The 26,370-nt window shown below is 41.5% G+C and overlaps 1 protein-coding gene across 1 annotated transcript; it reads right to left on the bottom strand.

Moving 5' to 3' along the window:
* Positions 1-6,873: 6,873 nt before the first annotated feature.
* Positions 6,874-15,933, bottom strand: LOC126092907 (suppressor of cytokine signaling 2-like; the record flags this gene model as incomplete). Its single annotated transcript, XM_049908637.1, has 3 exons — positions 6,874-9,952; positions 12,451-12,820; positions 15,745-15,933. Coding segments are annotated over 3 exons (771 nt in total), but the record flags the coding sequence as incomplete, so codon positions are not given.
* Between the last annotated feature and the right edge of the window lie 10,437 nt (positions 15,934-26,370).

Raw genomic sequence — 26,370 nt, 5'->3', positions numbered from 1 at the left:
AATTCCATTTTAAGAAAACTATGACCTCAAGGGGAAATGAGGAAGCAACCCAATGTACATGAAAAACACGGCCTAGTGTGGTAGTCTATGATTTTTGGGATTTCGAGAAAACACAGGATACAATGAATCTAAAAAGAACCTGTATGTGGTGTACATCTGCTACATCATCCATAACATCACGCACAGCTAGTTCCAGTTTTTGGGTCATACAGTGCACGACAATTAAATCCACACATAAATGATTACACAGTAGAGCGTCTAGCCTTTGTAATGTGCAGGCATTATTGATGCACCCTCCGTTATGATACCTACAAGGTGGTTTTTTAGTACATCATATTTAATGTCAAACTTATCAAGAGCTGCCAACTGTGCACTGAAAATGCATTCTCGTGTCCAACTTTCTTATTCAAGCATATTGGAAAAATAATTACAGGCAACTCCTTCAGAGAACAGACATATATTATTAAACAGGTTTTATTGGTTGTAGTTTCGTCCCTCATGATGCTAAAATTTGTACCCGATTCTATAAGCAAGTGAGCAAGGCATTTTTTTTAATTTTTTTTATTTCTTCACCTATGAACGTAATACTTAAGCATGCATGGTCAGAATGAAGCATATTACCGACTGCTACACCATTACACTTTCGTAGTTCGATTACCGCAGGATATGATTTGAATGATAATTTCTGTTTAGCTATTACATATGCAGATCTGAGCAACGAAGCAGCTGTGATTACTTTTTCTTGATGCTGTTTTCACTTTCACTCTCGCATTTTTCCAAACTTTTCGTTTGTTTGTAACGCAAGATTTTACTCTGCTTGATCGACAATTTTATCATAGACGACTTTTTTTTCTTTTTGGAGAAACACCAGCTAAAAACATGTTATCGACACACACACTTTCCATACTTCCCACCTTAAGTTTACGAACTTCTGAATACACTGTGCATATTACCAAGTTTTGGTCATCTACAGACAACCTCAACCTAGCCTTTTGCCACTTTTGAAAACGCGATGCAGCACAATTTCCTATTACAATTTCAAGCCTACTGTTACTCCCATTCCTACCTCAAAACTTCTCACAGTGTTCAGTCCCCAAATATTCGCTCTCTCTCTGTTTGTTAGCGCCATCAATATCGTTTTATTACAGGCCTGCAAGCAGGCAGCTAACGTGCCTTTGGGAGCCGTGAGGGAGAACAACCGAATGGCACCAATTATTTTCGAGTACGTGATACTGGGTAACCTGTGTTTTTAAGTTCGACCCACGCAGTCTGCAGGTAACAAAGCCAGACTGTTGAATTCCGTCTGCTGGGTACCATTGCTCAATTTGCACTTTGCAGTGCTTTGTGCCTTTATGCCATACGCTTTCGTCCACACCGCACTGTTGCCAAATCTGGCCTAACAATAAGTGTGCACGCAGAAGGGAAATTCAGCTCCACCTCTCACGCACCTCTGTGGTGCAGCTTGGAACTAACGAACAGATGACCGTAAATGAAAGCAACAATGACAGCATAAAAACAACGATTTAGTTGGGAATGATTTAAAACTGTTAAATACGGAACTCTTTTTCCAAAATTAATAAGCAAACATGTTAGTAGGAATAGTATATTAATACTCCAAAAATTTAAATTATAGTTAATTTTTACATAACCAGTAAGTGGGAAATAAAGAGCCTTGGTTGGGATGGGTAATTTAAAAGCAAAGCGGGATGGGGGTGGTGGTGGTTCGATATTGACAGAGGGAAATCTTCCCCCCGTCCCCTCCCTGCAATTTGCTCACTAACCCAGCGTCTACCTAACTGACAAATGGTGCTGGCCACAGTTAAAATACAGGGTTACAGTATTCTAAATGATGGACCCATTTTCAATACTTTGTATTTATTCAAGTGCAAATCCAAAATGAACAAGCTTTATACCATTGAAAAGAGGAAGTTCCAAAGTTTTTTTTCATGATGTTTGATATCAATTTAATAAATTTAATAATTTATAATTAATTAGTTTTTAAGAATTATATAATAATTAGAAATGTGATAAATGTTATAAATGTTCAATGTGAACACCGTTGGCTGCACGACAAACATCAACGCTGTAGCCAAACTCATCCCACACGTGCAAAAGCGTACGTGGTGTTACTGAGTGCATGCCAGCAGTGATATGGTTCCACAGATCTTTCAGAGTGGTCACTAGCGGCGGGACATAAACAGCTTCCTTCACATAACCCCGTAAGAAATAGTCATAGGGTGTGAGATCAGGTGATCTCAGTGGCCAGAAGTGCAGAGCCAGGTCCTCAAGTCCCCTCCAACCGATCCAGCACTGCGGAAGGGAGTCATTCAAAAAGCCTCATACATCATGGTGCCAATAGGTTGGATCTCCATCATGTTGGAAAATGAAGTCCTGGGAATCTTCCATAACTTGAGGGAACAGCCATTGTTCCGACATGTCCAGGTACATTATTCCCATAACAGTTCTTTCCACAAAGAAAAATGGCCCACAAACCTTTGTACAGGATATGTCATAGAACACATTGGTCTTCGGTGAGTCTCTTGTGCTGCAATGCTGAATGTGGATTTTCCAAACCCCATATGCGAACATTTTGCCTCTTGACTTTTACACTAAGGTAGAACGTTGCTTCATCGCTAAAAATTACACCTGTTGAAATGTGTCATCCTCCATCTTTGCTAGTACATAACCATAAAATGCGAAATGCTTGTCTTTGTCATTGGTGTTGAGAGCCTGTACAATTTCTAATACATAGGGCTTGTACAGCAAACACCATCTCAGAACTTTCCATATAGTTGGTTGGGGTATTTCATGTTCTCAACTGGCTCTATTGGTAGATTTACTGGGACTGCGCACAAAACTTTCTTGAATCCGTCTGATATCATCCTCTTTAAATATGTCTGCTTGTGTCTGTATATGTGTGTGTGTGTGAGTGTATACCTGTCCTTTTTTCCCCCTAAGGTAAGTCTTTCCGCTCCCGGGATTGGAATGACTCCTTACCCTCTCCCTTAAAACCCACATCCTTTCATCTTTCCCTCTCCTTCCCTCTTTCCTGACGAAGCAACCGGGGGTTGCGAAAGCTCGAAATTTTGTGTGTGTGTTTGTGTGTTTTTTATTATGCCTATCTACCAGCGCTTTCCAGTTTGGTAAGTCATGGAAGCACTGTTTTTAATATATTTTCCCATGTGGAATGTTTCTTTCTATTTTATTGATATCATCCTCTGACACACGCAGTCAGCCTGTGCTTTTTCCTTTTCACACACTCCCAGTCTGATTAAATTGCTTAAATCAATGGCTAATGCTTTTGTGAGTTGCTGATTGAATACTGAATTTGGTATGAAATGCCCGCTGCACTGCAATTTGGAACTCACTTTTTGCAAATTCAAGAATGCAGAAAACCTTGTTCTCAGTTGCCATCTCACTCACAACTGACAGTGAAACAGAATGACAGTCAAATTGCTGCGCGAACTCTACCGGCTGCTTCTGAAACCACCACTGCCCACCTGCCGCTCACCAAAAACTTTGAAACTTCCTCTTTTCATTGGCATAAACCTTGTTCATTTTGAATTTGTACTTGAATTTTTGAAAATGGGTCCATCATTTAGAATAAACCTTTATTTAAATTAGTGAATTAGTTAGGATCACAAACTGTTTGGAAGTTTGTTATTGTGTGTGCATGTACACTGGCTCAGAAGGACACAGTGGATCTTCTAGGTTGGATGACAATGGCAGTTTTGGTAGTGCTGTGGTACCTGCTGGCTTGCCAGTCATTCTGTGCTATGATATTTGAGCTCAGGGAAGCAAGAGATGTGTTATGGTTGCTATGAAAAGAAAGGAGCTTTATTAAGTTGTAATGTTTAGACAGCATACAGGCAGTATCAGTTGGGTGCCAGGAAGTGGATTTCTGGGCCAGAGCTGTAAGATATTGTCGGGCAGGCAAGAAAGCGGCCATGCCATAACTGGTGGTGAGAACAGCACACTCATGGTACCCAGGAGCTGCCTAGGTGATTGTACCCAGCAGGAGCATTACCAGCCAAAAATTTCTAGAATGATCTGGAAAAATTTCGGTCCTTAGGAAGACTCAGGAAAAAGCAACACTATGAGATAAACTCGATCGAGAATGCTGATAAGTCAATATAGAAGCAACCGTTACTGATGACAAAGTTTGTCACTACTAGAGTTGGAAGGAGTCATTACCAGGAAGTGGGAACAGGTAAGTAGTCATAGGGAGCAGTTCCACAGCCATCTTCACACTTTCAACGAAGGACAGCTGAGTTTCCAGTAAGAATCCAGCTACAGTTACTATCATGAGTTTTCTGCCTGTTGCAGGAGAAGAAGCACAATAGAGTTTGTCTCCAGTCGCAACAAATATCAGTTGATATTCTCTGTATGTCTGTCAGAATAGAAGAAGGAACATGTGCTATCATGCACTTGTCTCCTAATTACGAATAAATTACTTGATTGTGTAAGTTAATATTTTCTGTCCATAAGAATATAAAAAACAACTGCTGTCTCACACTTGTCTCCAATTGTGGGTAAGATATCTGATTGTGTCTTAACAGAATGGAATGCAAGCAGAGATCTCATCTCCAATAGAGCGTGGTAGTGCTCAAAACTGAGAATTACCAAAAATGCCTAACATGTAGAGTGGTAGAGTGTGCTCATTTGCAAAGATGTACAGCCACTGTAAGGTACATTTCTGAATAAGAATGAACTATTGAGAAAGTAAATTGTTCTCAAATTGAATCTTTAAGTGTTACCCATACAGGTGTAAGTGTATTCTACACTAGTTAGCTCTGAAGAAAGACGTCATCTAAAAGCTTACCAATGTTTCCATTCTTGTTTATGTGCTTAGTGGCTGCTCAGTACCTCAACTACCTGGTGAGTTACCTTTATCCAATCCATTACTTAAATTGACAAATACACCACATAGGGGAGGTTTTGAGTGACAGACAGACTCATTGAAAGAGGGTTGTTTGATATTATAAGCTATTGGACAGAGTCTTTCTTCATATGTAGATGCTTCTACATCCTAAGGAGGTTTTTGTCCAACAGCTTATAATATTTCCCTGACTTTGTATCACTACACATTAACTGTTCTCTACTCACTAAGGTGCAGGAAAGACATGTACACTTAACTCTTTTCAGAAGTAATACGCCTTTATTGTCTATGATAATACCTATCATTGAAATGTCGAGTGAAAGAAAATTACTTGAATACAGTAGATGGATTTCAGTTCTTATATAGTGTTTGAGATTTCATTGTGACTGCCATGACAAGCACTCCATCGTAGAATGTATGACTACTGTTTGAGCAAAAAGTACTGATTTATGCAGGGCTACTTTAAGGCAAAATGACCCAAATGGCCACTTGGGCAGCCTGAGGTGCTCAAGTGCAAAGTTTGCATTGTACTGTAATTAGTAGCAAAAACTGATTCAAATATGTGATTACAGTCCACCACTGAATTCAATAACAAATAATGTCCTAATTGGTATAAATGTATTTGTAATGATAACATTTTTCATTAATGTGCCCATCTAAGTAGACACAAAGCTCACCCAAGTCCCATCTTAACAAGAAATATTATACTACTTCAGCACATTACATGTTACAATTTACAGCAGACTTGTGCCAGTTACAGGTAATGTTCCATGTGTCATCCTTGCATTTGGATGCCTACTGCTCGTCTCTGCTGCGAGTTATGAATTCTTCCAAACAGAAAACAGATCACCTCATAAATCTTGACAAGACTATACAATTTGGTGCTCCATAATTCAACTGAAGTGTTGTGCACTCACTTTTGAGATGGCCTAAGGCAGAAAAACCCTGAGGACTAAGTTCAGATGAGCTCTGAGACCAACCTTGACATCTATCTTGGACTATATAGGTGATTTAGAATTCATCTTATATCAACAGATAACATATCTATGCCCCATCGTGTGCGTACAACATATCTTGCCATTGTGCAAGTAAGGTAGGCCATGGATGGGATCTGAACATAAATAGAAGGGGAGTGAATACATTTTAAAACATTTGTCATAAATAGAATACTATTTCATACTAAATCCAGTGGGCTCATAAACAAATATTTGAAATTACCTCATAAAAGCCTTGACTGTGGACCCATATTTACTGAACTTCCTTGCATCTTCTGCCATATATTTTTACCCATGTCTGCTTTTGCTGTTAATTGTGATCCAGCCTGTATATATAACAAAGTTATTGCAATGTTTAAAAGAAAAATACATAATGAATCCTGTGTTGCTCACAGCTTGTTGTAAATATTTTCATCTGATGCCATTTCAGTGATGGGTGTGTCAGTGTAAAACGGTGTTGTTACCAGTAATCAAACTAAGATCCACAGGTTTAACACTGCCATTCAGCTTTGGAGGGGTATTATTATATTTGTGCCATCAGACAATGATTAGATGTCCAAGGAACTGAGGGGGACGATGTCAAATGATACTTCACTTGTGTGGAAAAATATCCTTGAAACAGCCCTGGATGTATGAACAAACCTTTCTGTCAGCACAATTTGGAAAGTTCAAAATTAATGAAATCAGTGTTATACTATTCTTGTCATTATCAGCTGAGCAACTTTGTATTAGTATCCTTCATGCCATTCATTTGTGACACCAGTTTTCCTTTAATAGATATGAGTGGTTTTTTTGGAAGCCCTAAACAATATATTAGATCCACATATAACCAGGCTGCAAGCACATCCTTTTTTGAGCACTACTTGGCTGTGCGAATCATTAATACGTTTTCAAATTTTGATAATTACAAGGGAAGATACTGTGACAGAATACATGTACTTTTATGATCATCAATAAACATAGCATATGGGAACAAAAGGTAAATAACAACACTATGAGCTGAATAAATAGTATAATAATTTATATAATCAAACAGGCATAAATTGAAAGACATCAAATTTGTGTGAATTAATGGCAATGAACTATCATACAAATGAGGACTAATATGTTCTTTGAGGTGGTAGCAACTTAAGCTGAAATACACTGGTAGAATACATGAGCTGAAATGGTTCCTTTGCTTCACATTAAGGTCTGGGAATTGATGACTGAATTTTCTAACAGACATATCAGTGGGAGAAAAACAATAACATACCCAACAATATCAGTCACCTCAAATATCTTAACTGAACTGTAATGATAAATTTATTTGAATGCTATCAAATTTATAGCAACATGACTTATGTAATAAAATTTGATGTAATAACTCATAAAGTGTAACAATGGTGAGGGTATCTCTCCTGCCTTTTTTCACTTGATGGGCTAGACATCCTTCATCATACAGGCACCCTACTCACGCTGCTGAGGATTGCTTAAGTTATACATTATGTTTATCAGAAAAGATAATCAGCATAACATACCAAGTTATAAACTGCAGCACACCTTCTATTTAGATGTCTGAAAGTAAGTTAAAAATTTCACTAATAAAAGTGTATATGTCAAACGACAACTATATGATGTGGGTGCAACAGTACATTTAGGTATTGTTTCAGTAAATCAGAGAAACACTGCATGTCTGTTAGAAAATATTTACATTTTTCTTAAAAGAAACAAATAGATAATCCAGACCCATTACAATATATATGAATTACAAAACCATTTTCATTTTATACCTGAAAAATGTGAAATTAATCACCAAATAATATTGTCAACTGATTCATATTACATCAGACACTTTTTGTATGGTGTACATATATTATAATATTTTGACATGACCAAGAATGTTATACTGGAAGCCCATTATGGTTCCTATTAGGAACTTACATCTTGAGTCTTTTTATCCAGCAGACACTTTGATTCTACTCTTGTGAGTAAGCAAATCATGGGAACAAATACGTTTGCCTGACACTACTATTTAATTGTTTATGACAATTTCATTTTGTACCTGCCACTATGGTTTTTTTTAAACAAAAACTCAATACTATTGCAAAGAACATGAGGTTTAATACTGTGTCAGAATTGTAGTATCCCAGCATACACTACCATACAGGAGGCACCTTTGTGAACAAATCTTATTATATATGCTGTTTACAACTCATTGTATTGAATGAATACAACTGGTACAAATCAAGCGATGGCCAATGAAACATTTGTGCATGTTTATCATCTGTTTCACATTTTCTGCTTTTTAGTTCCATAATACTATTACAGATGTATAGGAACCTCAGTTGCTTACTGTATCTGATATGGTTCTCTTTGTTTATGACAGTATACATGTGTGTAACTGTATAATACAGTCCAAAAAAATGAAGTTTGTGCCTGAAAGTTCAACGTTGCATTTTCGAACTACTGGAGATGCAAATGCTCTTTAGGGTTCTCTTTTCTTATTCTTTCACATTCCTTCTACAGGAAAATAATACAGCCAAGTATAATTTATGCTTAATTCTATGTTTTATTTGCCCAGAGTATGTTAGACACATTGTCTGACTCTCTCTCTTAAGCACAACAAGGTACTGTGCTCCCCTTTTTAAAAGGCACATGCTTCATTTGATTATGCTGTAACTTTGTTTATTTTAGTACAAAATAAGTGAAACTGTTTTGAGTAGTGCATAACTTGGTGCTCTCCTGTTATGCATGTGGTTTGCCTGTTGCAGCTAAAGGAGAACGGAACAGCTTGCATATGCCTGTGTCTATCACCATTACGATATTCTTCTCCATCCTGCAGAGCAAAGAACAACTTTCTTACATAAAACAACTGTCTTATGAGACAAATATTGCTTGCTCCAGGATGAACTTCACAAAATTTACACATGCAATAATTGTCTTTCAGGAACACAATACCAGTGCACACAAAAATCATTAAACAGCAGAGTTTTGTTACACAATTTTGTCACGCGCAAATAAGAACAGTATCCAAAAGAATTACTATTTTTACCTTGCAAATAAAGTACCAAAACTGATGGTGTTAAGGTTTCAGTTAATAAAAACATCAGAGATAGTTGTCTTCCAAAAATAAATTGTCTACACACATCCTTTAAGCTTCCCAAACATCACAGACATCAAAATGAAAATCATAACAATGAGAAACAACATAACTTGCCAATTGCAGTCTGGACAGGACACTTTTTCCTGGTAATATAATTTGAACAGAACTCTCAACAATATGAGAAAGATTCTGTACAGGCTTTCTATTCAACTGGATGTTGTCTTTTAATGTTGTTTAGAACTGTCCACTTTTAATTTAGAGGCTCACTTTGTGCAGCAAACAGTTTCATCTCATTTGCTTTTCCGTAAGAAGTAAGTCACACTTTTAAAATTTGATTATCACTGATCATATTATTATCCACCACAGGTGCACTACAAATAATCTTAAGAGAAATAATGCAGAGAACTCAAGTGTGTTGATTAGTACTGCTAGGAAATAAAAATTCAAGAGTTTTGTGGAATAAAGTTGTAATTTCAGTTCTGACATTACTAGAAATGAGAATTCTGATTCATAGATTCTTTTATAAGTATAAGTCTGACAAATAGCAATTATAACATTACTTTTAGAGTGAGACCACACTGGCACTTACACATTCAATATCCTCTTTTGTGAACAGCAGAATTTTGGAAGATACATAGTCATAAATATTTGTGTGTCCTTTTTGAAAAGACTGACAGTTCATCTCTATTCTACATAATTTTTCAATAACAAAATTGCTCCCATATAACTGAAGTTCTGGATAAATCTTCACAGAAGATTTCAACCAGCTTCTTGTTCTGATACATCAATGTTTGTAAGGGTATTCGCTGAGATATTCCTTTAATGTTAACGGCAATGGGAGATGTGTGGGGCGTCGTCCATTTAGTACACGATTCACAGCCAGCCTGGCACAGTGCTGCAAACTTGGTGGGTGCCCTTGTCGATAGAGTGGACGAGTCAGTACAATTGGTGAATACATCTGGCCATGCGCATCCACCCACACCTGCTCTTTGCCTCCTGTGAAACAAAAGAATATTAATTAATATTTGTGCCTTCCTCTGGTGTGCACAAGTTAAATGCTATCAATATTTTGCTGCCTTACATTTGTCAACATTTTGTAAAGAATTCGACAGATCAAATTTACTTTACCATTCTAATTCATTTCCAGAAGTATTTGAAAATATTAGTTTTGGCATAAGTTCATAGCATTTTTGTTTTGAATGTTGGTATTCTGGTTGCTATGATTTTATTTATCAATTATCATTATTTGTAGTTGTTATTCAAGTTTACATATTATCATTCTGTCATGTGTTCAGAGATAGTGAGTGGAGCTGTGGATACTAGAAAATAGAGTGCCTAATCGAGAAATTGGAACATTTCCAATATGTTCTGTTCGATTTCAGTAGAGAGTTGACAGCAGCAGAGGCAGCCAGAGACATCTGCACCATGTAAGGGGGTAATGCCATTGGACACAACATGGCAAGAGCATGGTTTTCTCATTTTAAGAAGCATCATTTTTGACATTAGTGGTTCTCTATGCTCAGGAACATCTTCAGAGTTTGATGAAGATCATTTAAACACATTAATCCACAATGATCCACGTCAGTGTACTAGAGAATTGGCAGTTGCGATGAACTATGTTCATTGCACCATCGTACGACATTTGCATTCAGTGAGAAAGGTAAAAAATCAGGTGTATGAGTACCACATTCTCTAAGCCAATATCACAAAAATCAGCAGGTGACCATTTATGCACCTCTGCTTGCTCGTATCAGTTGGCTCATGAACAACACTGACTATTCCCATCCTGTGTCATTACCGATGACAAAAAATGCTGTCTTTATGCCAAGATAAGAAAAAGAAAAGAATTATTGAGCCCAAATGAAGCAACAACTCTCTTACAAAGACCTGCGCACATCCACAGTCTAGTGAACTACAAATTGCTTCCCCAAGGTGTAACCATCACTACTGACATTGATTATCAAAAACTGAGACATCTTGCAAATGTAATCCAAGGACAATAACCAGGCAGACTGTATGAAGTGACGCTACTCCATGATAACACCCACCTGCATTTTGCAAGACAGAAAAAAACACTACACAGGAGTTGGGTTGGGAAGTCATTCATCGTGCACCTTATTCATCTGATCTTGCACCCTCTGATTTTCACCTTTCCCATTCTCAAACAAACTTGAAGGAACTTTCTTTCCAGATGAAAATGCTCTGAACATGACTCAACAAGTTCTTTGCCTGACTGATTTCTACAGTTGTGGAATCGAAAAATTACCCCACCATTGCCAACTATTGTAAACAGTGAAGGAGAATAGATTATTGATGTCTCTGTTATGTGTATCAGTTGTGTTTATTAAACTTATGGAAAAACATTATGAACTTATGCACCAACAAATATTTCTAATTCTATTGACACTATTGTTTATTAGAGCTTTTTGATTAATATCTTTCTAGTTTTCTGTGAGAACTAAGTAACATTTCTTGTTCTCAACAGCACACAAGAAAGATTTTTTTAAAAGTAAGAGTAGCTCTGCAGGTATAGGTACAGATATACTAGTTTACAACAGTATAGGCTTTTGCTGAAAATTGATAACCATCTTTTTATTATATCTTTGTATGGGAAAAAGAAAAATGCTTAAATCAAAGAATGTGTTTAGTTACAGAGGGGTACAACAAAAAGACTGCAATACATTTGATCTTTTGGCCTCAAGACCTTCTTCTAAAGTAGAAAACACACCCTCACATGCACACAAGCATAACTCATACACATGGGACCACTGTCTTTGGCCACTGACGCACGTGTATATGCAGTCTGGCCTCAGTACCCAGAGACAGTGGTTATGTGTGTATTGTCTGCAACACAATGTCTCCTCTAAATGATGAGTAACAATCCTTTCCATATCACTGTCATTATTTCATCCTGGATATTCCATTGTTTTAAATCAATGGAAGAATAGCCATGTTATGTCACCGCCTCCCCTCGAACTGAGAAATTTCTCCACTTACATTTATGCGCAGACCTATACTGTGGTCTTGAAATCCAAGCTACAGTGCACTGTTATCAGAGTGTAAAAGTCCCGGTAAGTGGAGAAGACAAAATCCTAGGGCCAAGTTACGATCAGGACTCAGACCAGCTGATTTCTCATTGTACTTGTGACCACAAGGCAAATATCCCTACACAATATGATAGTGTTGGCATTCTTGAATGTAAGCCCCTTTCTTTTCGTGGAAGATCTTTACAATGATTGTCACAGAACGACAGCACACTGTCACACAAATAGAATGTGCTTAAATCTTCCACATGGCACAGGGCCACATTTACAGCTTGCCATATTGCAATTACTTAAGAAAGGCAGGTTGTGCCATAAAATTAATTACTAACAGTTACATAATAAGGAAGTGATACAAAGAGAGAACAAAAGAGTTGACGTACAAATAAAGACGGTGACTCGGGCAACTCGTATCCCATTTATTTCTCGAGAACGTGCAGTCGCTCCACATACCTGCAGCACAATCGCGGTGCTGGGAGGAGGCCCGCCTCTGCGACTCGGCAACGTAATGCTCGACCAATGCGACGACGCAGTTGAAGAGTGGCATGCTGGCAGTGAGTCGTGCCTCGGAATCGAGCCGAAACTGGCCCGCGACATAGTGCAGTCGGACTGATGTCGGGCCACGCTCTGTCTGCACACTCAACGAGAAGAGGAATCGAGCGTCTGATGAGTCGCGTACTAGGAACGTCCCGGGCTGTGAGGCACGCAGCAGCTCTGCTGACTGCTGCCACGACAGGCCCTCGTAGTACCAGCCTGAGGCGCGCAGTGCTGCCTGTGTAGCAGCCAGGCGGACCAGGTCCACATCTGATGACGGCTGCTGAACCTGCAATAGTAGGCAATAGTGAGTAAGGCGATATAATGTAACTCGTCACAATTAGTGTTTCGTAGTCCATTTTACTGTTTGCAGGATAAAGATACAAATCTAAGTTACTTTATGAAAGCTGTAATTTTTATTTTTCTACCAATTTCAAGTACAGTTCCTTCTCAGTCACAACAAGTACGGTTGGTAGGTTGGCTGATTGTGGGACAGGACCGAGCGAGGTCATTAGTCCCGTCTGATCAGGGAAGGAAATTGGCCATGCCCTGTCAAAGGAACCATCCTAGAATTTGCCTGAAGTGATTTAGGGAAATCCAACAAATCTAAATCGGAATGGCGAGTGCAGGTTTCAACCGTCATCCTCCTGAATGCGAGTCCAATGTGCTAACCAGTGTACCACCTCACGCAGTCCAACATGTACAAAATCATATAAAGTCTATTATATTATTTCACATATATCAATTATATACATACAGGGAAGTGGGCCAGGCCCAGCACTGAGATTGTGCTGCAGTTTTTTAAGAAGTTTTACAAACTCATTTAAGCAAGTGATGGTAGTGGTCGAAGAGTGAAACTGATTAAATGACAGACGTTCGTTATTTGGTATGACACCTATGAAATTATAAATATGATACCAATTGTGTATGTGTGTGTGTGTGTGTGTGTGTGTGTGTGTGTGTGTGTGTGTGTGTGTTTGTGCATATCTCTATCCCATGACTTTTTTCACCTCAGTGTATTCCCTTTTTTACAAGTGTTACAAAAAAATCCACTTCACATTATTAAATACTGTGGGCGTTATGACTTACAAGGGGACCTCAAAGACTGCTGTGCCCTCTTTCATTTCCTTCATACTCAGAGGATTTTAAGCACAATGCCTGGGCATCAGTTTCTGAATGGAGTATTGCACATTTCTCATAAAACTTGAAAAAATTGCCTTTGAAGATTAGGTGATTTCCAAGCAATGATAGGTATAAGACATTTATAATTACTAGGCGTATTAAAATAAATTAAAAGCTGATAGAGATTTGCATAATGCATTATGGTTACATGACGAAATAATCAATAATATTTTTCTAATAAAAATTACGTCATTTGTTTTTAATTAGTAATTAATAAACATGTGAGTATTCATACTAAATTAAAATTTTTGAAAAATGCTTCGAAATTTCAAATAGAAAATATAATCTGGTGAGATTCAACACACAGGGAGATTCAGTTGCCACTACCTATGGGTTTTATGCTATACACTATGCCTTCAAAAACCAAGATTTTCATATTCTCTTGTTTGCTACATGCACAAACTATTAATCCTACAAACAGAGTACCTTTCTGAAGAAAATCTAATGTAGTAAAATTTTGTACTACGACACATTTTCGCCAGAGATCACAGTTTTCGAGTTATTGAAGGAAAACACATCTGACGGTGACTTTTGCACATTTTTCTTGAATAATTCGAAAACTACAGCCTCTGGCGAAAACATAGCCCAGTAAAAAATATAACCGCATTAAATTTCCTTCGAAAAGGAAAGACTTGAACCAAGGACCTTTTGTTCCGCAGCTGCTCACGCTAACCACGAGACGACGGCGCTCCTGAGTTCAGACGTTCCTTGATGTTGCCTATCTTGCGCGTGGACTACTCAGTTTGAATATTTTGCTTATTTTTTTCATAGTTCCACACTTTTTCCCGTTTTTTCGATTGATCTGTGTTCAGTTTTTCAAGGCCTATCCACTGTGCCAACTTATAACTAAATCTGAGGGGGGTGCGATGGGGAGGTTCCCTTGTTAGTAGTGCTTGGAAAAACTTGATCTACCGAGGAAAATTTTTTTCACGTTTTGTTAAAACTGCGTCCTACTGTTTTAGAAAACTGATTCCTAGTCACCGAGCTTCAAACTCTATAAGTGCGAAGAAAATCGAACATCTAAGGTTCTCTCGTTAATTAGATATCTGTATAAGCCGCCTCTTGTTTGGCCACATGAGGCTGAGTCGAGAAAAGTGGGGTATCCCCGATGTTATTCAATCTGTATATTGAGCAAAGCAATAAAGGAAACAAAAGAAAAGTTCGGAGTAGGTATTAAAATCCATGGAGAAGAAATAAAAACTTTGAGGTTCGCCGATGACATTGTAATTCTGTCAGAGACAGCAAAGGACTTGGAAGAGCAGTTGAACGGAATGGACAGTGTCTTGAAAGGAGGGTATAAGATGAACATCAACAAAAGCAAAAAGATGATAATGGAATGTAGTCGAATTAAGTCGGGTGATGCTGAGGGAATTAGATTAGGAAATGAGACACTTAAAGTAGTTATATTTGGGGGGCAAAATAACTGATGATGGTCGAAGTAGAGAGGATATGAAATGTAGACTGGCAATGGCAAGGAAAACGTTTCTGAAGAAGAAAAATTTGTTAACATCGAGTATAGATTTAAGTGTCAGGAAGTCATTTCTGAAAGTATTTGTATGGAGTGTAGCGATGTATGGAAGTGAAACATGGACGATAAATAGTTTGGAGAAGAAGAAAATAGAAGCTTTCGAAATGTGGTGCTACAGAAGAATGCTGAAGATTAGATGGGTAGATCACATAACTAATGAGGAGGTACTGAACAGAATTGGGGAGAAGAGGAGCTTGTGGCACAACTTGAGTAGAAGAAGGAATCGGTTGGTAGGAGATGTTCTGAGGCATCAAGGGATCACCAATTTAGTACTGGAGGGCAGCGTGGAGGGGAAAAATTGTAGGGCGATACCAAGAGGTGAATACACTAAGCAGATTCAGAAGGATGTAGGCTGCAGTAGGTACTGGGAGATGAAGAAGCTTGTACAGGATGGAGTAGCATGGAGAGCTTCATCAAACCAGTCTCGGGACTGAAGGCCACAATAACAACAACAACATGTCAGAAATGGTGTATTGACCAGTATACTGGTACGAGTAACTCACCGTGGAGGGTCGCGGCGCCGCGGGCAGGGCGGTGGCAGCCGGCGGCGCGGGGGCGGGCGGCAGCACGGGGGCGGCGGCTGCGACCACCACGGGGATGGGCGGCGCCCAGGGCAGCGGCGTCCACGCGAACGTCAGCGGCACCGACGGCGACGGCTGCGGGGAGCAGGAGGGCGAGGACGACGAGTCCTTGGAGGCGGCGGCGGCGGCGGAGGCCGGGGGCGGCGCCGCGGGGGCGGGCTGCAGGAAGACGGCCGGGGGCGCCACCGACACGAGCCCGCCCCCGGCCATGGCTGCGAGCGCGCGCGACTGCTGCAGCTGGTGGTGGCACAGCGGCGCCGGCGGCAGCTCCAGCAGCTGCTGGCAGTTGGGGCAGCTCGTCAGCATCGCGCCATTCCAGCGCGGCCGCACCTGCAGACACACCACACAGCGCGCCCTCAGCATCCGGCAGGCGGGACTTAATCGTACTCCTACTCTAGCAACACGACACACCATCTCGAGTCCAACGCGTTCCGGAACTAAAGCCGCCCATTCATAGGTCGACCCCCCTCCCCCCCGCCCATTCGAGCATGTAATGGTACTTGAATTCCGTAACCATTACGGCACCTCATCTCAGCCTCTCGATACCAGCAATAGTTTGCTGTGTTTCTGTAGGATAGTTAACATATTTGGTTCAAAGGGCTCTGACCACTATGCGACTTAACTTCTCAGGTCATCAGTCGCCTAGAACTTAGAACTAATTAAACCTACCTAACCTAAGGACATCACACACATCCATGCCCGAGGCAGGATTCGAACCTGCGACCGTAGCGGTCGCTCGGTTCTTGACTGTAGCGCCTAGAACCGCACGGCCACTCCGGCCGGCAGTTGACATATTTCTGTGACAACATTCAGATTTGATTTCATTAATGTAGAGGTACTTCGATACATCGATATGTTTATATTGCAATGGTATTATTCTTATGTGAATTCTTTCTTTTGTCACTATGATATTTGACGTACTTGTAACTCTGATTTTCGGCGCGTTCACCTCAACCTCTCGATACCAGCAATATTTTACTGTGTTTCTGTAGGATAGTTAACATATTTGCTTCAAATGGGTCTGACCACTATGCGACTTAACTTCTCAGGTCATCAGTCGCCTAGAACTTAGAACTAGTTAAACCTAACTAACCTAAGGACATCACACACATCCATGCCCGAGGCAGGATTCGAACCTGCGACCGTAGCGGTCGCTCGGTTCCAGACTGTAGCGCCTAGAACCGCACGGCCACTACGGCCGGCAGTTAACATATTTCTGTGACAACATTCAGATTTGATTTCATTAATGTAGAGGTACTTCTATACATCGATATGTTTATATTGCAATGATATTATTCTTATGTGAATTCTTTCTTTTGTCACTATGATCTTTGACGTACTTGTAACTCTGATTTTGGGCGCGTTCACCTCAACCTCTCGATACCAGCAATATTTTACTGTGTTTCTGTAGAATAGTTAACATACTTCTGTGACAACATTCAGATTTGATTTCATTAATATAGAGGTACTTTGATACATCGATATGTTTATATTGCAATGATATTATTCTTATGTGAATTCTTTCTTTTGTCACTATGATCTTTGACGTACTTGTAATAACTCTGATTTTGGGCGCGTAAGCGGTTATTAGAGAGTCAAGTCTTCGTCGTCATGTTGAAAAGACGCAAATTGTAGTCAGTTTATGAAATGTGAACTTTAACAGTGAGGAAGATATTTTAAAGTATGTTTTATATTGTGAAGTGATGTCTTGTGAGTTGCGTGATATTGCAACAAAAGTAATAAAAAAGAAGTGTAACTTAAATTCGGAGTGCTGATTACCTTTTTTACTTCACCATTGTGCTAACTTGCAAAAGTTTAATCTTCAAGAATGGTTTACGAAACACATCTATAAAACTTTAGAATATCGCAGAATAACACCTACGCCTCTTTGCCCGGTGCAGTTGACGCACCTGGACCACTCTAAAATCACCCACATGAAGGCGAAATTCTGGATTTTTGGTGGCAAGTTCCTGTGGGACCAAACTGCTGAGATCATCGGTCCCCAGGCTTACACACTACTTAATCTAACTTAACCTAACTTACGCTAAGGGCAACACACACACACATGCCCGAGCGAGAACTCGACCCTCCGACGGGGGTAGACGCGCGAACCGTAGCAAGGCGCCTTAGACCAATGAAATGAAATGAACGTACGGCATTGTTGACCGGGAGACCCCATGCGGGGTGTTCGGTCGCCGGAATTGCAAGTCCTTTTTAGCTGACGCCACTTTGGCGACTTGCGAGTCAATGATGATAAAAGACACACAACACCCAGTCACCTCGAAGCAGAGAAAATCCCTGACCCCGCCGGGAATCGAACCCGGGACCCCGTGCGCGGGAAGCGAGAACGCTACCGCACAACGACGAGCTGCGGACAAGAAGTGTGGGTTTTACATATGTTGTTACTGTGCATATCCTCCAGAGTGAAAGAAAATAATTAGCACATCAATATGCGATGTATGTCACGAGTATAGCACGATATAAGTAACTGTGTCTCGTGAGCGTAAGTAAAAATCAGAATATGTATGGGATGTGATGGGACGAGAAGAGACTTGGGCGACTCGTCAACCAACAGCTCTTAGAGAACTACGTGAACAGGTCGAGCAGGCTTGGCATAATGTAGCCCAGGACAGTATTCGCTATCTGTACGACCGCCTGGACACCAGAGAGGCCTATGAAGACGAACGTGTCGGGCATGCAAGCCCGCTCTTCTTCTGGTGGGGAGGGGGGGAGGGCGGGACACACGGGAGTTGGTGGAATGGTCAGCGTGTGGATTGTCGTTTTAAGACGTGATTTTTAGGGACGACATTCATCTTTTTATGCGTCATATCTGTTTTCCTCACTTTCATTCGGTCACAAAACGTTCCTCTTCCGCACTGGCGAATCAAATCTGCACTTACAGTGCAGAATAATGACCATGTTTAGATTTCGTTAAAGGACCGAAAATGTCAACAGCATCTATTTCCCGACGTTTAACAAAAATGATCGGAAATAGTGTTGTTCTGTGCGTGGCGGCGAGTGATTTTGTCTTTTGGCACAGTTTAAATTAAACTCGGGTACATGTAGCGCGTAAAAACGTGTCGTCCTTGAAAATCTCATAAGAGTGCCCCCTTACTCGTCATAGCCGATTTCGCCCAGATTTATGGTACTGCAGTGCTCGGGAGCACCAGATGGCCGAGCGTTTAGAACTTGGCGCACCGGGCAGAGTACATGCTAGTCCGAGTCTCTCTGCGAGTTTTTATTTTTATGTTCAATTTTAGCATTACTTACACAGCAAACAAACCGAAATATTGCCCAATGTATTAAATTTATTTATATCTTCATCAAAGGAATGTAAAAGAAAAGCAAAAGAAAATTTCGGATTGCAAATAATTTCCTAGAAGGAAGTGTAGTTACAGCGTCCACGAAGACTCTGCACATAGCTTTCCCGGAAGTGAATGTAATTAAAGCGCACAGGACTTAATACTCCGCTAGCTTCATTTTGACCTGCGAGCAGCCCTCAAAGTCTGCCCCCCCCCCACCCCCTGTTGTTACGATGAATGTTGTCCCACCGTATATAGCTCATCAACCGTAAAGTAATAAAAGAATCTAATTTTACGAACGAAGGTTTCGTGTACGCCTCCTCACATACCTTCCTGGAAATTTATTTTCGGTCCGAAATTCTCCTACGCCTTTCCTTTCCACGCCTTTTATGAAAATATTAATAAATACAATACGTTGAGCATTATTTCGGTTTACTTGCAGCATAAATAATGTAAAACCTGAAAATAAATAAAATACGGTTTCCGCGTAGGGAGCCGACGTCACGACACTCGGATTACCGTTCTGTACTCTTCGGCTGCGCAACGCAACACAACACAAATAGCTCATGCCTCGCACGAAAACTGCTATTTCTTCTAAACTCTTGGTCATGTGGAGTTCCCAATTCCATCGCTTTCATTTCTGGCCAGTCCCTGCATATACAAAAAATGTGGACGAAATCGGCGGCGGTCCCCTTGTTAGTTGTATCTCGAAAACACGCGAGTCACACAGAACACTGTTACAGATGATGGCGTATTACTAGTAGTGCTATGCACAGACTTAATTGATAATTTCAGCGAATCTCCTAAGTGCCAGTACCATTACCCAGTAACAGATCGGTTCTCTCAACTTCGATCTTTTCATCTGATGTGAATCTCTACCCATTTAGCCCTTCAGTCCTGTGGACTTGCGGCTAAAATGTAATCGCTCGATTTCTCGGGCCATGTCTAGCGGAACATACATTTTCCGCAGTGTTCCACTTTACAATGGCCAAATACAAAAAAAAAAAAAGCAATTGGCGACTTTATAAGCAAATAATTTTGACAGTAGACACCGACAATGGTGTATATATTTAAAAAGAAAAATTCGCTGCAGGTACCCTGCTCTTTGGGAATTATCTGTGAGTCCAAGAACTGGTACACTTAGATCTCTGTTTTGAAATGAAATGAATTGAAACGATCGTATGGCATTGTTGGCCGGGAGGCCCCATGCGGGGAAGTTCGGCCGTCGTATTGGAAGTCTTTTTTAGTTGACGCCACTTCGGCGACTTGCGAGTCAATGATGATGAAGAACACACAACACCCAGTCATCACGAGACAAAAAAATCCCTGACCCCGCCGGGAATGGAACCCGGGACTCCATGCGCGGGAAGCGAGAACCCTACCGCAGGACCACGAGCTGCGAACATGTCTCTTCTCATGGAACCGTTTTGAGTAGGGCCCTTTGACGATCGCCGACGCACCGTGAGAACAAGTCTAAATTATTTTGAACAATGTTCACTCGAATGACTTTATTGTAGATTGATGCAGTTTCAGACGAGCGGAAAGCTTCGGCATTTTCGTGTGAAATATAGTGGACATCTTTGCAGTATCAGCGAGTGTGTAAACTTTCAATCGGTGATAATTGAGTACGGCACTGTCAATTTGCGCCACAATTGTGTTGGTTGTACAGGTTTTCGATGTCGTCAGCGCTTGTATTCTACGGACGTGTTACCACTCTTGAATTTGATCAGCCGAAGTTCTAGCCACTGAAACCAAATGGGAAGGGCAGTTTCATAAATTAAATTCTTTTTACTGGTTGAAAACAAACGTTAAAAACTAAGAACTCTATCGTAGTTCGTGACTCCTTTTTTTTACAGTAATCGTAACACATGATAGTTTGCAATATTGCGCGTTAGGACAAGAATATTGACCTCACTGGACGGGAATAATGTTCGTCATGAAAATACTTCCATTACGATCCGTGCAGTAACCTTGACGATCGCTGCCATTGGAGAGAATGGTATGCCAGGTTGAGGTTTCACGTAGGTTCGATAATGCAAAATATTTCCATAACTACAGTATGGTCAGATTATTGCATTAGCCGACTTCTCAATGCAGCCGAGGAGGAAATTTAGAAGGACATTAATTACAGATGAGTAACCCTGCCCCAACAAAGGTTAGTTTCTTAGCAACTGGAGACGGTTAACGTTGGTAACCGCTTCGCGTTTTAACAGCTTCTATAATCTCACAGTCCCTGTCGGCTGCAGTGACATGCGAATATGTCAATAAAGTACGTTTAATGTAATGTAGAAACAAAGCATACACTCTGTGGGATAGAAGGTAGCGTGATCAAGGAAAAAACTCTTTTTATTTGCTCAGTCACCGCATCAAAAGCTCTATGAAATAACAGTGGTACGTTGTAGAGTTGCTACAGCATCCTTAGGCGGAAGTCACGAGATGATCATATCTTTCGCGTATTTTTTTATTTTAATTAATCAGCATAGTGGACAGAAATTCCCGCTTGTTTACTTTCTACGAGGTTTACTGCGCTGTTCCATCTTAATAAAAACATACAAATGCCTGTGCCTTTTCACCCCGTTTCCACCCGATGTATCGAACAATTTTTCCCGGCACTTTTGTGCTGTGGATATCTAGTATGACATAAGCACTTACGATATCCGTAAATTAGCAGCATTACATTCTCCCCTTAGCACACCACCGCGCACGCAACTCACGCTTAATAAAAAAAATGATAATAATAAAGACTGGAGTGCCCGATAAACGGCAAACGAGTCTTCTCTGTACTGCGAGCGCCGAAGTGGACAGCACGCGAACTTACTTTGATGGTTCACTGAAAGATCGGCAACCAGCACATCAGGGGTGAGCACCAGAGAATCGAGCACAACCGGATGCTGTTTGCTGGCGTTCGCGTGGATTCGAATCCACATTCCACATTAACGATTATTGCATACTACACTGACCTTACGGGTCTACGTTTTTCATTAGTTGGTTTAGGCAAATAATTGGCTGCGTCCCGTTTTATCCTCAGGCAATTTCAGTGCAATATAATAATTACCATATTTCATGGTATATTCATATACCCAGTTGACCGCTTCTGTTAGATGAGAACAAAACTGTTACCCCTGCTCTGATCCGTAGGTACCTAGGCTGTTATCGGAAACAGACTAAAAAAAGACCTTAGCGCTGGCAATTGGATTCTTGATTGAGGCTACACAGAATGCGCAACTGTGCTACACACATTGGTTAACGACGAACTTGAATCTTTCTCCCGGAATGCGGGAAATCGAGGACGAGGAGGTGGTTCCACGACATACAGTACGGCGGCGATCACATCAGTGGAGACGGAAGTGTCGACGAGAATGTTCGCGTGCCTATTGGTGCGGCGAAGCAGAATACAAAATGCCAATACGTCTCTGAATGCTCAGTAATTAACCTTTAACGTAAGAATGCAGATAGCGCACGTAATTACCTAAAAACAAAAGAGATTGAGATTATACGCTCCCAAAATTTTACAGAATACGTTTCAGATGAATGGCATCTACATGTTTCATCATCCCATACAAACATTTCATTTTATTTCATCATGTACTCTTGGCTTATCAACGACGTGATTCATTGGAACCGTATCGACCTCAGAACTGACTGAGATTAATACACCGAGCGTCGGATATGTGGCGTACGTAGCCTTATCCCCAACGATGGGTGAAAGTGTCGCGTTTGCTTAACTTATACGCCATGCCGAGGAAGGCAGGCACGGTAGATCATCACTGAACAATATCTGCCGACTGAATGGCGCAGCCGCCCCGCTACCAGACTGACATCCGAGAAAAAAAAGGAGGGGGGAAAGAGGGGGCGGATGGAGGAGAGAAGTCACTTTCACTTGTGTCTGTATTGCCTAGTTGGTTCCGCCGTATTAATGTAGAAAGCTAGGGGTAACCACACGCACTAACTGCCGAGATCATGAATGTTGCAATAGTGCACACAACACTAGACATATATGAAATCACAAATGATCCCTGTAAAACAAAGAACTCAAATTGTATGTGAATAACATCGGCGCCTTAATTCTATTGAACAAAAATAGCCTTGCATATGTACAATGTAGAATTCTCGATTTATAACAGAAGCCGGAAAAGATCTTTGCTCCCTCATCCACTGGGCACTCACTAGCAAGTAAATGACATTCAAAAGCGGCATGTATAAAATATAGTACGTAATATTGACAGTGAGATGAGTTAAATAAGTGGCCTTTCAAGTACTTCGTTTCCAAAAAACTTGCTTCCCAGTGCAATAGCCGGCCGGAGTGGCCGAGCGGTTAAAGGCGCTACAGTCTGGAACCGCACGACCGCTACGGTCGCAGGTTCGAATCCTGCCTCGGGCATGGATGTGTGTGATGTCCTTAGGTTAGTTAGGTTTAAGTAGTTCTAAGTTCTAGGGGACTTATGGCCACAGCAGTTGAGTCCCATAGTGCTCAGAGCCATTTTGAGCCAGTGCAATAGTAAACTATAAAACGAAGTGTTTTCTATCTCTTATCCTCAGCAAGGAAAATTTTAACTGTACGCCAAACGCAACAATGACCAGAACTATCGACAACAGAAACGAGACTTGCACAGCGCCACAGACATCACGGACGTACAATTTCTGAGCGCTTTAGGGGTAAAGGAATTTCTGGCGGTCAGAAAATGTTTTGGGATGGTGATAAAGACAACAGTGATACCACAGTGGCACACAACAATAAGAGAAAATGAAGATCCACTTCTGGGCGCCAGTTATGCATGATGCTGATGCCGACACAGCTGCCAACTGAGAATAATCCTCATTTCCGCCAGAGTTCTGCACACCCAGAAGCGATTCTCACTAATGCAGCTGTCGTGGGGTAGTGAAGCCGAGTGAGAAAAGGGAGTTGTTCGACGATAAGTGGAAGTAGCTTTTGGAGAGCTTTCCTTTCGTAGCTGCGAGGTCTGTCTGCATTCCTCACCGGTCAGAAGCATCGTGAGGTATGGAACGGAAGGCCAATTACCAGCATTAGCATGACATGGGCTCTCACGAGAAACATGCTAGCCCAGAGACCTGTATTAAAAGCGACACGACGGCGTAGTTATCGTCGGCAACGGTGTAAACTTCCGCTGCTATTTCTGAGATCTAGAAACCAGCGCTACCGAGAACACTACCTCGCGAGAACTGTGTGTCGCAACTTCTTACCGAGAATATAGCTTCCCGCTGCCACTACCGCGAAGACCGTTTCTAACAGGAACACGGCTCACATAAAGAAATAAGCATAAAACACTGCAATGAAACTAGCAATGCTTAATCTCTACACAGTTGCTATCATCTAGTATCTGAAGAATATACGCTACGAAACGGTAATGAAAATTGTCAGAAGCTTTGCCGACGTGTGTGAAAGGAGCGGAGTTCTCGTACTCGCTAAGCCAACGCAGAAATCTTTGCACTTTAAAAGCAGCAGAGGTGCACTACTCACAAATGGGTAAAGAGCCATCGCGAATGCAGCACTCGACGGTAGCGGCGATCGCCGAAGACGACGAGAAAAGTAGCTTGTTAATCAGAACAATGCCTGCGCCACTTTCACTGTGCAATTGCAACAGTTGTTCTACGCAGAGAGAAGGCTAGTGCAACGAAAAGCAGCACACGGCAGGAATTGGTAACTTCTGTAGAATCACAATCACAATGCCAAACCGAAGTTCGGCGCTCGGCAATGACACACTGCACTGGCACATCGCTAGGACACACTGCTGAGATGATCCGCGGAGCACAGGCGTGGACAAGATAGTTCCCGTTTTCATTGAAGTTTGCGGTGAGAAATAATAGCACGTCATATCCGACGTCGATTGCGTACCACTTCAGATGTTCCTAGTGGGCTGCAGTCGAGGAAGGACCGTGGCGGCACGAAGCGACAAGTGAAAGCGCACGCAGACATGGCGGCGGCGAGCGATCGGCGGGCGCCTGTTGCTTGCTGCTAGCTCCACGCCGTTGCTTGCGTTGGCCGCGACGCGACGAGTACGACTGAGCGAGTGCTACTCGCGCTGCGCTCGGGAAGGCTGGCCGAGCCGCGTGTGCCGACTGGCGGCCGGCGTGGTGGGGGAGTACGGAGAAGCGGCGCGCGCCGGGGAGGGGAGGGGAGGGGCGGCAGAACATGCCACGGCTTTCCCCCACCGCGGTGCAAGGAGCCGGGCTTCCACAAAAAGCTATTATTGTTATTTCCGAGAAGGCCGCGCCGAGGCAACGCCAGCCAGCGAGCTAGCGAGTGAACGAACAGGCGAATGGCGGCCTGGCGCCGCTTCTGGGTCATGCGTAATAGCTGCCGCCTCTATTCTGGTCGTCAGTCAAACGTTTTAGGGAGCGACGGCACCAAAACTGCGCATCACGAGAGACGTGTTCTGAGTTAATCGTCGCTCCGTGTGAAGTTATTAGAGGCAGGAACATATGACATAAGTATTTATGCAACCATCATGAAGTCATGTGCAAGTATAAATCATAAAATAATTGTACTCCGATAGGAATACGTTAAAACTGTAAATAATACGAATTTCCATTTCATTCTTTGTGTGAAATACTTTTGTCTTTAAAACCAAAGAAATACATACTTTGCCAGAGACTCTACAAACGAGCCAAGATTACTTAAACGACTAAAATCTGTGGAGCCTTTTCTCAAAACAAATGAAAAAGCTATCCTCAACTATTCTCGCCATATTAAGGAGACCTGTTGTCCAGCTGCCTTAACATAAGCATGCATGTTCCATGTACACTCTGTCTGGTTTAAATACAGCGTATTATTGTAACAGTATATGTGTGACTTCTTTAGTAGTATTGGGCCTGATAAACTCTATGTTGATAACCGTAATTTTGTTGGCGACGAATTGTTCGAATGTATAACGAAAGAACGCTTCTCGTGTTCTTTCGTCATTCATATTGTATCGCTAAGCAGACCCTCCCTCAGACTGAGTTGCCGGTCATTTCTCTCAGATCCTCGCGTATATGTTTACATAAAAGTTTTTCTCCGTTTTGATAGGAGAATTATAACAATGGCCTCGGCACTCGATTCACTGGTTTGATGTAACGTACGTCAAATGGTTCAAATGGCTATGAGCACTATGGGACTTAACATCTGAGGTCATCAGTCCCCTAGAACTTAGAACTACTTAAACCTAACTAACCTAAGGAAATCACACACATCCATGCCCGAGGCAGGATTCGAACCTGCGACCGTAGCAGTCGCGCGGCTCCGGAC

The sequence above is a fragment of the Schistocerca cancellata genome, chromosome 7 (assembly GCF_023864275.1).
Source record: "Schistocerca cancellata isolate TAMUIC-IGC-003103 chromosome 7, iqSchCanc2.1, whole genome shotgun sequence".
Lineage (NCBI taxonomy): Eukaryota > Metazoa > Arthropoda > Insecta > Orthoptera > Acrididae > Schistocerca > Schistocerca cancellata.
This window is presented reverse-complemented; position numbering and strand designations above follow the sequence as displayed.